Source organism: Mustela lutreola, chromosome 10 (genome assembly GCF_030435805.1).
Source record: "Mustela lutreola isolate mMusLut2 chromosome 10, mMusLut2.pri, whole genome shotgun sequence".
Lineage (NCBI taxonomy): Eukaryota > Metazoa > Chordata > Mammalia > Carnivora > Mustelidae > Mustela > Mustela lutreola.
This window is the reverse complement of record NC_081299.1, coordinates 76,222,672-76,235,110: the sequence shown is the minus strand read 5'-3', so window position 1 is coordinate 76,235,110 and position 12,439 is coordinate 76,222,672. Positions and strand designations below refer to the sequence as shown.

Here is a 12,439-nt window from a genome sequence, read left to right as displayed (position 1 = left end):
TCTGGGAGTGATCCCACTTCTGAGAGTAATTATAAACTTTACAGACAGACCACCACTTGCAACAGGCCAGGACTCCGAGACCAGTTTTGGGAGGAAAAGGATGTGAGTCCGTCTTCTCACATTCTCTGACAAGACCCTTCAAATCATGCTAAGGTATGACAAGAGAGTGTCCAGTCTTTATTTATTTTTAGGAATCTCTACTCAACCCAATGTGGAGCTCAAGCTCACAACTTCAAGGTCAAGAGTCACATGCTCTTCTGACTGAGTCTGCCAGGCGCCCCTCCTGTGTCTTATTAGAGGAGTCCAAACTCCTAGAGAGAGGACATTACTTTGTCATCTAGAGTGCCAAAGAGTCCCCTTCTTTTTAAAAGACACATCTGTAGAAAGGCTGAGAAACACCTGCTAGCCAATGCCTAAACAGGTGGTAGGGGATTTTTAAAAATTTTCTGAAATGGATCTGGACAATTTTTAGGTTAAAAAAGGAAAATCATCATCTAAGATACAGTACATTCTGCCAGCATTTCCCTGGACCTGATCCTTCCTAGCCACAGGCAAACATAGGAAATACAGCCGTTGCTAAAATAAATACAGAAAGTCAGTTTTCCAACTCAATGAACTACAAGTCCTATGTTTCCCCCCAAAGCTGAAAAGGGCAAAAATTAATAATTGCTTTGATTTTGTATTATCTTCCAAATGTTGATATATTGGAAAACATTAATCACTAAGCCATTAAAATTTTTGTCTTGGGGGGCACCTGGGTGGTACAGTAGGTTAAGTGTCTGACTCTTGGTTTCAGCTCAGGTCATGATTTTTGAGTTTAGGGGAGGCAGTCAGAGAAAGTGCTAGCAATAAAACATAAGACTTTTTTCCTTTATATATATTAGACTCCCCTCTCAGTAGGAGTCTGCTTAAAGATTCTCTCTCTCTCTCTCTCTCTCTCTCTCCCCCTCTGCCCCTCCCTACTGCACTTCTGTGCTCTCTCTCTCTCTCAAATAAATAATTAAAAAATATTTTGTCTTGGTTATAATTAATTTTTTTAAAAACATTTTCTATTTATTGGCAACCTTATAGTATTGATAGAAAAATGTGTCTCATGGTAACTCTAGACTACAGGAAAACAGCTCTTGGTAAGGGAAATATCATTTTCTTTTATTTTTTCTTGTTATTAAAAAAAACAAACAAACAAATGACCCCCCACCCCCACAGTGTTCTGGGCCCTCAAAAGTGTAAAATCTCTGAAATGGGATTCTCAGAAACAGGAGCGCCTATGTGAGGCACTCTAAATTAAAAGAGGAAGGAAATCAATGATTTTAGCTAATCCAAATTTTCAAGTTGTGACCTGATGCCTCTTTCAGTGGTCTGCATTAAAGCTATATTCCGCACCGATGCGGCAAAGTAAATCAAGACACCTCCAAAAGGGTGGTATACTAAGAAAAATGTCCATTTAATCATTTACTTTAGCAGGCAAGCAATTTGTAAACATTCAGTAGCGGCAGCATCCAAGTTACAAACAATTTAAAAAGAAACCAAGATTAGTGATTATAATCGTTCCTTCCCTTTCCCCAAAAGAAAAAAAGAAAAGAGAAAAGATCTGGAAATGAATTGACTGAAAACACTACAAACAGGGAACATTCGGTTACGTCTTCTATCAGCCTTCTATGCATCCTCTCTGTGTTTTATTTTTGAAGATGTATCTACTCCTAAAATGCATTATCTTGCAATAACTTGTACGTGAGTGTCTGCCCTCTAGGACGGTGTTCCTGCACATGGATCATCTCAGTTTAAATCCCATTTGCAAAGGGAATATTTATGTCTTGATTCAATGCTTCTTTGACTTCGAGTGGCAGGGTGTCAAAAAGGTGATCTTCCACAACAAGCCCGCTTTTCTTGAGCAGGCGACACTGGCCCAGCTGGGCTGGCAGGCGGTCCAAGCAGTTCCCCTTCAGCTCCAGCTGAGTGAGCTGGGAGAGCTGACCAATCTTCTCAGGGAGGAAGGTGATGCAGTTTTGCCCCAGATTCAAAGTCCTCAACTTCATGCATTTGAACAACTGCTTTGGCAGAATGTCCACTTTGTTCCCAGTGATATGCAAATGCTGCAGGTTCTGAAGCAATCCTATCTCTATTGGAATCACGGAAATGTTGTTGTAGCTTACGTCTAAGCATCTGAGTTTCTGTAAACTGAACACTGCCACGGGTAAGGATTCGAGCTTGTTGTTAGAGAAATAAAGTGACTCCAAGTTTTTGACATGGGTGATGGAGGGAGGGATGGTAGCGATTTTATTATGCCATAATTTCAGACACGTCAGTCGTTTTAAATGCTGGAAACTGATGATCTCCTCGATGGTGCGTATGTTATTTGATTTTAAATCCAGTTCCTGCAGATTCGAGAGGCTGAAGATAGCATGGGGGATTCTCTCCAGCTCACAGTTCTGAAGTTCGAGCTCAGCGACATTCATCATTTTCTTAAGGCTGTTCAGTACCAAGAGTTTAGTGCCATCATTATGAATGACTAACTTGGTAAGATGTGGAGCCACATCTGTAATGTTGGAGGGAACTTTGGTCAAATTGCTTTTCACGTGGAGAATCTTAAGGTGCCGCAGCTCCCGGAGAGATTCGAGCCCGATCATCTTGTTGTTCTCAGAGTTCAAATTGCCTATCAAGTACAACTCCCGAAGGTTTTTGAGCAGGTACACCCAGGCAGGGATTTCAGCCACGTCGGTGAACTTCACGTGAAGGCATCTCAAGTGATCGCGGAGGAAGCTAAAAGCTGTCTGTTCCACTTTCGCAGGGCAGTGGCAGAGGTGGAGCTCTTGGAGGTTAGTCATCTGAGAGATCTTAGCAGGAATTTTAGCTTCCGGAATCAGTTCAAGTTTCAGCACATCCAGGTCTGTGAGGTCAAAGACGGCGTCGGGCACGCCGGATAGCATGAATAGGTGGAGCTCCTGCTTGTCCTGGGCATTGCGGGACACGTGCTGCCGAAGTTTCTCGAATGTCCACTCGTGGTTCAAGCTAATTTCCCTAAGTTTATTTTCACTGACTTCTGACAGGAACACGCCAAAGCGCTTCGAATACAGTTGGTCATACTGGTCTACCATGTGCAGGAGGAATGCGAAGTCGTTTTTGACATCCGGAATGTCACTGAAACTGCTCTCTTCTCTGACTTTTTCGAAAGAATATTCCTTCAAAGGTATCCTGAACAACCAGAAGAGAGTGTAGAGGCAGATAAAACCATAAACACAGATAATGGATATGTAACTGATGAGAAGCTTCTTCAGCATGTAAGCCATATTGTGGGTACACTCAAACACCTCATAGCCAGTCAGGTGCTCCACTTTGGGCTTGCAGACGTGCTCGAAGCTGATGGCGTTGACGAAGTTGGCAGTATAGCAGAGGATGAAAATGAATTTGGCTGTTTTGATGAACGTTTGGACCACATAAAGTTTGTAGATCAAGTCACTGTCTTCCACGTGAGCACGGAACTTCCTCACTTTCTCGAACAGGGCTTTGGCCTGTTCCCCGTCTTTCTTATCCAAGATGGTCATGCTGGGGACCTCGATCACAGGCTTCTCGGCTGAGAATTTGAAGCCTGTCTTGTTGATCATCGGGGTACTGGCACTCGGGCTCCCCTCATCACTGCTGGTAGACACATGCTTTGGTAGAGTCTGGGCACCTGTTATTCTCTGCTTGTTTTCCTCCGAGTCTTCACACGCCGTCTCAGACAACGCTTTGGTAGTCCAAGGAGACTCAAAGCACTTTCCTAGTATTGAAACAAAATGTTCTACTTTTGAGCATGTTTTGGGATATTTGAACCAAAAGTTGCTACTGACCATGAGAATAATAGTATGTATGAGAGCAAGGTATGGAAAGTACTTGGAATACCACGGAAGGGCCAGATGGTAACACATCTGATTAATAAATACATATTGCTGAAAATCTAAGTTTGTCTTTCGGCCTGTTGGATCTTTCTTCTCCTTCTTTGTCTCCTGATTTGGAACTGTCGAATCTGTGTGAGGATATGTGGCTCTGAGAGGTATGTCAGGTGTCACAGCAGATGTGCCAAAGGAAATGTCACTTGCCGTCCGCCCGTCTTGGTCTTGGTCAGTGGCTGCTTCCATCTTGGGGATATTGGTGGTAACGTCGGTATTTCCCAGTGGTGTGTGTGCCTTTGAATTTACAGGAGATGGCAATACTGGCAAGCAGACCACCTGATCTTTGGTAAGTTGCATGGTTCCTGCAAAGATGGCTACCATCAACATAACGACAGCCAGGTAATCCATAAATACGTCCCACCATGGTTTCAGGATTCGGTAAGTTGGTTGAATGTCATTAAGTGAAGCAACTTCCGCAAGGGTAAACATTCCTAGAAAACAAGAAAACAAAAGGCATCATTATAAAGATGGAAGTGAAAACATTAAATGAAAAACAAACACACAAAAACTCTTTACTTGCTCCAAACAAAAGCATTCTCTTTCACGTCCTAGCTTTTTATCCAAGGTAGGTATTGTAGAAAATAAGCTAAAAGGAACTATGAGAAAAAATTGTGGTTTGTCTTAGGAGCTTTTCTCTTCTCACCCAAGAGAAGAGAAAAAAAAAGTTGGGGCAGGATAGGGAATGAAGAATGCTTTCTTTCTTTCTTTCTTTTTTTTTTTTTTTTAAAGATTTTATTTATTTATTTGACAGAGAGAGACCACAAGTAGGCAGAGAGGCAGGCAGAGACAGAGAGAGAGGAGGAAGCAGGCTCCCTGCTGAGCAGAGAGCTAGACGCGGGGCTTGATCCCAGGACCCTGAGACCATGACCTGAGCCGAAGGCAGAGGCTTAACCCACTGAGCCACCCAGGCGCCCCTGAAGAATGCTTCCTAGGTGAGAAATAAGGGCAGTGTGCTGAAGAGTTGGAGTAGAAAGGGCGGAAAAGTCTGAGAGTTGTTTTGGAGCCAGAATTGAAAGATTTTTAACTTCCTGGACCTTGAAGAAGGATGTGAGAACATGAGGGTATCTGGACTGGACAGATTCAAGGTTAAGACTGGAGTCTCAGGAAGTGAGGTGAGAGGACTTCTATTTTGTACAAGCCAAAATGGAAGAGTCCGTATATACTATTAAACTCTACATAAGCTTTGTGTACCAGATTCAGGCTGATCACTTACTAACGGTATGATTCTCCAAAGTCTTGTGTTTTCCATCTGTATAATGGGGATGATAACTTCTGAGGGATATTAGAAAGCTTAAGTTAAGTATTGATTATAAAGCTCTAGCCTCTGGCCACAGTACTTGTTCCCTTGTTACGTTAGCTCTTCTCATTCTGGTGGAAATGTGCCATGGACAGCTGAAATTAAGGGCCTAGAGTTTAAGAGGAGTCTTAGTATATACATACTTGGGGTTTATCAATATATAGAACTGGAACTTTGGCCTTTAAATGCCCCTGTGGAACCGCCTGTGGCATGAAAAGAGGGCCAGAGACACAGGTGGAATCATCAGTGACAAGACACCAAAGAGGTCAGGGCCGGCAAGACCTTTGATCTCTACCAAAGCAGCGACCCCAGACACAACAAAGGGAAGTCCAGTACCAGATCACCTGAAAATATGGTCACCAGTCACTGATGGCTGGCAGTGTTACAGTCCTGAAACAATTCCTACAAAGAATAAAAGTACAAAGGACAATCATCCTTGACGAAAGCAAGAAAAACTCAAAGTTTCTAGGGCAAGTGCTGGGAATGGGCCTCTGTGATCATACATGTGAATCTGAAAGTTTCAGCTTCTTGAAAAGTAACACTATCACATTTTACTTTTTTGAGATGCTCTCAGGTTCCAGTATTCAACTAGAATATGACGTAATTCTTTGAAAAGCTAGTAAAAAGAAAGAAAGATAAAAGGCCAGACAAAAATCGAAAATTCTGGGAATATATTATATTTTAAAATAAAGGAAAGAAAACAGGTTTTTAAAAATCTAATGACGCCAAAGTTGCCTGGACTGCTGTGTTGAGAAGGATTCTGAGGCTGATTCTGAGGCAAAGAAGTGTGAAATGACTGGTTACTAGTATCTCTCTTGGATGACAAAACAGAGAGTGGTGGGATCAGAACACTGACTCTGCGGGCTCTGTTTCAAAGTCTCTGAAAGTCGGGACGCTGTCTTGTTTCTTCTGAAACTCTCTACATACATCTCGTGCTGTACAAGGCAGGAACATGATATTTCTTAATAAAATACAATGAATATCTACTCATTTGTAATAGCAATTCTCCTATCTATAGTTTTTTTTTATTTTTAAAGTGGAATGTCTTTTACGTAAGAGGTAAATGTAAGCCCAAGGATTCCAAATACATAGAAACTATTCCATTGTCCTTAAACTTAGTGAAGATCACTAGAAATCACACTTCTAGACTTCAAGGCTGAAGTATGAAATGCCTGGCTACCAATCTTTATTAAAAAATGACCAAGGAAGTGGGAGATAACATTCCCACTGGAATCCCTTTATCCTGAGCTCTTGCATCTTGTGTGTGTGTGTGTTTGGTTTTGTGAGTGGTTGGGAATTTACGCAGGAAGCCAGGCTACCGGAGTGCGCAGTGGGCCAAGCTCCATGAGAAACAGTTCACCACATGTCATGTGAGCTCTTTGGTCCCTACACAGAATGCACAAACACAGCACCAAGCCACAGGTTACCATGACTCTTACTTCAAATACAGAGATTGCAGAACACACCTCCCAGGTTTCTTCCTGGCAAAGAACTTCATCCAATCACACCCAAGGACCACGGTTTTAAAGGGCCATACATATAAATAATAGGAAAAAAAAATACCTCTTTCTAATAAGATTTTTCTTTACTCTTCAGATCGTGGCATTGGGCTCTAAAGAAGTCAGGATGTTTGGGTTGGAGAACTGAGGGGAGAAGGGAATTTTGAAAGTCATCCTGCTGTGAATATTACTTACCTGTCTGTTAAGTCCTAATTATTACAACTGGTTTCTCTGCTTCCAGTCTTTATTTTTATTTATTCAGCTACTTATTTAATTATTGTTATTAAAGTAGAGTTGACGTGAAATGCTCCATTAGCTCTGGGTGTATAAAACAGTGATTCAACAATTACGTACATCACAAAATGCTCACTGTGGTCAGTGTGGTCATCATCTGTCACCAAAATGATTACAATATTATTGACTGTACCTCCTACGTTGTACGTTTCACTCCTATGACTTCTTTGTCTTGTAACCTGAAGTCTGTACTCCCCAATCCCCTTCACCTATTTTGGTCATCCCTGCACTGCCACCTTCCTCTGGCAACCTTAGGTTTGTTCTCTGCACCTGTGAGTCAATCTCTGTTTTTGTTTGTTCGTTTTGTCTTTTATGGTTTCCACATAGAAATGAAATCACATGATGTTTGTCTGTCTGTCTCCACTCTTGACTTCCTTCAATGCATCTCCCACCTGCTGCGGGTCCTTTGGTTAAAACTCTTCTCCAAAGATTCTCTACACTCTAGGCTGATAAAGTCTTCCAGCTTCTCCAACCAGCCACTCATTGCCCCCCTGTCTTCAGGTCCTTCTATGCACTGTTTCCTCTACTTCCTTCCCAGTCACCTTCATTAGGCTACCAGGTTTCTGTCTTCTTTCCCAGAAAGTCCTGCCTAACCCCTGTCTGCATGGGGCTCTTCTCCAACGTGCTCTCACAGGACTCTGTCCCTTTGCCCAGGACAGTCTTTGTCACACTGCGGTGGGACCAACTGACTACTTGTCTGATCCCAGACCAGATTTTAAATTCAGTAGAGCCAAGGGCCAGGGGCCATGCCTGCCCTCCTCATTCCCTTCTAGCCAACGCCTGCCGCGTAGCAGGTGCTTCACCAAGGAAAGACCGTACGGCTCTTGACTACCATCATCAGCATCTCCTCCTCCTCAACATCCCTCCAGAACAGCGATCAGCTCTCTGCATATGGTATCGGGTCGAAGAGCATTTGATTAAACCTAAATGCCACCACGGTGCAACTCAGGCCCTTACAAGAATAAAAACTCTAAGCCAGGCCTCTGCATAAAGATAAATAGCTAAAGGCTCAGACAGCAAAGAAGCTGTGGGATCCTTGTAACCAGTATTTCGTAGCCGTTAAAGCTTCCTCTGTGGTTTTACAGCACCTTGGACTCGGGACAGGCTCTGATTCCAGGAGTGAGAAGAGGAGGTGGGTCACTTTCCCAGAGGAGGGAGAAAGTTAAAAGGTGGGGGCAGAGAACAGAGCACTAGAGTACTATAACTTCACAATGACCCCAAATGATTGCTAATGAGGACCCCACAACCCAGCAAGGGTGCCAACATCTGAACAACAGGGAACCAGCATGCAAGCGTGGGCTCTTCTCCTCCAGCATGCTGTCTACTCTACAGCACAGAACGCCAAGGGTTCCGTGCCCCTGCCATTTCCTCCAGCCCACTTCCCTTCTTTCTGTTCAACTCCTACGGATTCCTCAAGCACCAGCTCAGGTACCGCCTCTTTTCCCAAAACTCCCATCATATGGTCTAATAATATCTTTTTCTAGTATTTGTCTCTTCCTGTAGATCATGAGCTCCTTCCTAAAGGATGTGGGCAGGGACTATGCCTTCCTATTCACCTGCCATCCACTGTGACCTACTCTCTCTCCTCTCAAGAACAGAGAAGGCATTCAGTGACAACAATGATGATGATGATGACAACAACGGCAGCTAGTTATGTGTCACCTTCCTCCCATATGCCAAGCACTATCATAGGAGTTTTACATCTGGTATAATCTGCTTCTGTGTGGGACGCATTCCTGAAATGAATGTATTACAGTTTAGAGTTTCAGGTTTTGTGGGGTGAGGGAACAGTTCTACTTCCAAAATGCTACCTAATTATATAAAAGCCACCAAAATGAAAAAGACAGATAATATCAAGTGCTGGTGAGGATGGGGAGCAAGGAGAACCCTTAAATACTGCTGGTAGGAGTAAACCGATAAAACCATGCTGGGAGGGGCGCCTGGGTGGCTCAGTGGGTTAAGCCGCTGCCTTCGGCTCAGGTCATGATCTCAGGGTCCTGGGATCGAGTCCCGCATCGGGCTCTCTGCTCAGCAGGGAGCCTGCTTCCCTCTCTCTCTCTCTCTCTGCCTGCCTCTCCATCTACTTGTGATTTCTCTCTGTCAAATAAATAAATAAAATCTTAAAAAAAAAAAAAAAAAAAAAAAAAAAAAACACCATGCTGGGAAACTTCTGGGTTAATATCTACTAAAGTTGAACATGTGCACACTCTATAACCCAGCAATATACCCAGAAGAAAAACATATCCTTATCAAAAGCCACATATAAAAGACATTCCCAGAAGCACTAGTTGCAATCGCCCTACACTGGAAGCTAGCTACACGTCTACCACCGGTAGAATGAAAAAATGAAACGTGGCATATTCACAAAGTGGAATATCAGGCATCCATGGGAATGAATGGTCTAGTTATGTGGGTCTGCTCGGTTTATAAAATGTGATCTGTACATTGAGGCTATGTGCCTTTTGGTTATTTATTATGTTTTAACTTCAATAAAAAGTTTCAAAAAGAAATGATAAAAGTATATGCCCTACAAACACTCAGTGTCAGCAGACAAAAACTCCGCCTTCCCTCATCCAAGGCTTGCACAGGCTGGCTGGGGTCGGAGGCCAGGGACCTACTCTCCCCGGACGACAAAGGACTGAATCTACCACAGAAAAGTAGGTACAGAGGTATGAATCTACCATGTGCAACAGCTCTGGCTGGGACCAGCTCAAGGCGCACAGATGAACGCCAGTGGAACACCGCCCGAATTTCTTCTAACCCTCACGTTACTCTCATTTGCCACAGTGGGATTATTTTCCCCTGACAGAGAAACTGGCCTGCAGGGATTAAGTTGTGGAAGTCAAATAATTAGTGGAGAAATCTGGATTGAAAAATCTCAGATTAGGCCAAGCCACATGCTCCTTCTAGCGGGTGATGCTGCCTCTCTTCCTTACCCCTTGTGTGTGCAGTTTGCAAACTATTTTTCTATGAAATACTTCTGCGGACTTTCACTGTAACCCGGGGAATGAGGCACTGCTACTGGCTACCAGGATGCAGAAACCGGAGCACAAAAAGCTTAACAGACCTCCCCGGGCTAATTAAGTGACACGGTTAACAGAATCTTTCATCTTCCTATCTCCTCTATCATGCAGTCTTCCAGTGGCTGTGCTGTTGGCTACGGTCGGCTGCTGAAGGAGGGAACTTCTGACCCTTGTCCTTGGCTTTGAGGAGATGGAGAAATGAAATTATGTAATCACCACCTCCTTCCCTAAGGTGACCTTTCACGATGTCAAAAACCATGAGCCAGGCACCAGGGAGGGGAATGTGGACATGATGTAACTTAGTCCTTGCCCTCCAGGAGTTCCCAGTCTAGTGGACATCCCATTAGCAGTAAGTGTGCTATTACAACACAGTAAGAAAACTGCCCTGACTGGGTTAATACAAAATATAGGAGGTGTAGGACAGCACAAACCCACGTCTGCATCTGATAACCGGGGGTAGGGCTCCACAGAGAGGTGGTTTCCAAGTTGAGATCAGAAGAAGGGGGACTGTCATAGGGTGCCTGGGAGGGTAGGAAATAGGATTTTGACAGAAGTAGCAAGCACAAAGGCCTGGAGATATGGGAGAAGTTAGGTATTAGAGAAACTACAAATAATTCCATTGTTATCCCATTCTTCATCTAGCATGCCCCTGTACAGATCGCACATTTTACAGGTAAGTCACAAGGTGGAAACAAACCGAGGCATGCATGGTTTAAATGTAGTCTTAAGGGAGTGCCTGGGCCCATAAGGCAGGAAACCAGTACTTTCCTGCAACGTCAGCCACCGACTAGCTCTTATCTCAAACACAGGACTTCAGTAAGTGTGCCTGTTAGCCCATTTTACCCATCAAAAACAGAGTAAAAACCTCCTACCTCCCAGGGAGTGTTTCAACCATTAACTGTCTGAAAATGCAGGAGCGCTTTGAAAACAGAAATTGCTTTTCATATATGCAAGTGCATACCAAGTATATTAAATATATATTCATATAATATAGTACGTTAAGTACATGATGATCCTCAAGTGACTTTCTAATGTGAAAGTGAAGTCAATGAGAGAGATCAGTACCTAACTTCCATATCCAAGGTTTGATCTCTTTAGTGAATGGGGACTCAGAATGGATATAACCATGTATAAGGGTGTTTTTGTTTCTTTTAACCCGAGAAAGGCACACTTAGTATTAATTGCATACATTCTTTGGGTTCTCCTTTATAGTACGTCTATTGCAATGGACTTAAAGAATTACATTACAAGCATGAGGATTTCACATTCCAAGGCTTCTCTGTTTATGGTACTAACGAAAATCAGCTTAACATTCCCATAAGTACACATTTCTGATGGGAATTGGGAAAGTTTTCTGTACTAGAACTGAAAGAGGAAAATTAATGGACTTTGAACAATGATGAATCAGGAAAGAACAGACTGAATCTAAATTCTTTTACACTATATGATTCTATTTTCATTAAAAAAAAAAAAAGATTATATTTATTTATTTGACAGAGAGAGATAGCAGGAAAGGGAATACAAGCAGGGGGAGTGAGAGCGGGAGAAGCAGGCTTCCCGCTGAGCAAGGAGCCTGATACCAGACTCGATCCCAGTGTCCTGGGATCATGACCTGAGCCAAACGCAGAGGCTTAATAATGGAGCCACCCATGTTTCCTTGCTTCTGTTTTCTTATCTGAAAGCATGACCAGTAATAATGGACTAAACCAATAACCAATAGCCAGGTTCAAAAATTAGAAGCTATGATGGTTGGACAACCCCGTGAATATACTGAAAAACGCTGAAAAGTATACTTAACTGGGTGAATTGTATGGTATATGAATTAAATTAAATCTCAATAAAGTCATTAAAATTTGGAAGCCAGACCTCAATCTTTATTTTACTGACTAAACTGCCTCTCAACAGAAACAGGATAGTGAAAGGAGGTATCCTAATTGTAGAGTCACGCTACACAGCATTCTAGGTTCAAATATGTTCTAAAATGATTGCTATGTTATTATGATTACACTAAACTCGTTCTGAAGAAAAATCTTTAGCACTTTTCTTATCCACTCCATGTCTCATCTATTAAATCTTTTTTTTTTTTTTTAAATATTTTATTTATTTATTTAACAGAGATCACAAGTAGGCAGAGACGCAGGCGGGGGGTGGGGTGGGGGAAGCAGGCTCACTGCTAAGCAGAGAGCCAGATGCCAGGCTCAATCCCAGGACCCTGGGATCATGACCTAAGCTGAAGGCAGAGAGGCTTTAACCCACTGAGCCAGCCAGGCACCCCTCATCTATTAAATCTTAATAACAATATTGCCATGTATTGGAAGCAATTCAGTTTAGGGTCTGACACAAAGTAAGGCCCAAAGATGTTTGCTGAATTTGAATGCAGAAAAAGAATCACTGAGG

At 42.9% G+C, this 12,439-nt stretch overlaps 1 protein-coding gene across 9 annotated transcripts in view; it reads right to left on the bottom strand.

Moving 5' to 3' along the window:
- Positions 1–1,423: 1,423 nt before the first annotated feature.
- Positions 1,424–12,439, bottom strand: part of LRRC8D (leucine rich repeat containing 8 VRAC subunit D) — a 118,803-nt gene continuing 107,787 nt past the window's right edge. For all 9 annotated transcript variants that reach the window (XM_059137317.1, XM_059137312.1, XM_059137314.1 and 6 more), the window contains one exon: positions 1,424–4,360. In XM_059137317.1, the coding sequence (XP_058993300.1) occupies positions 1,782–4,358 (2,577 nt within the window). In that variant the 5' untranslated portion in view covers positions 4,359–4,360 and the 3' untranslated portion in view covers positions 1,424–1,781. The remainder of the gene's footprint in view (positions 4,361–12,439) is intronic.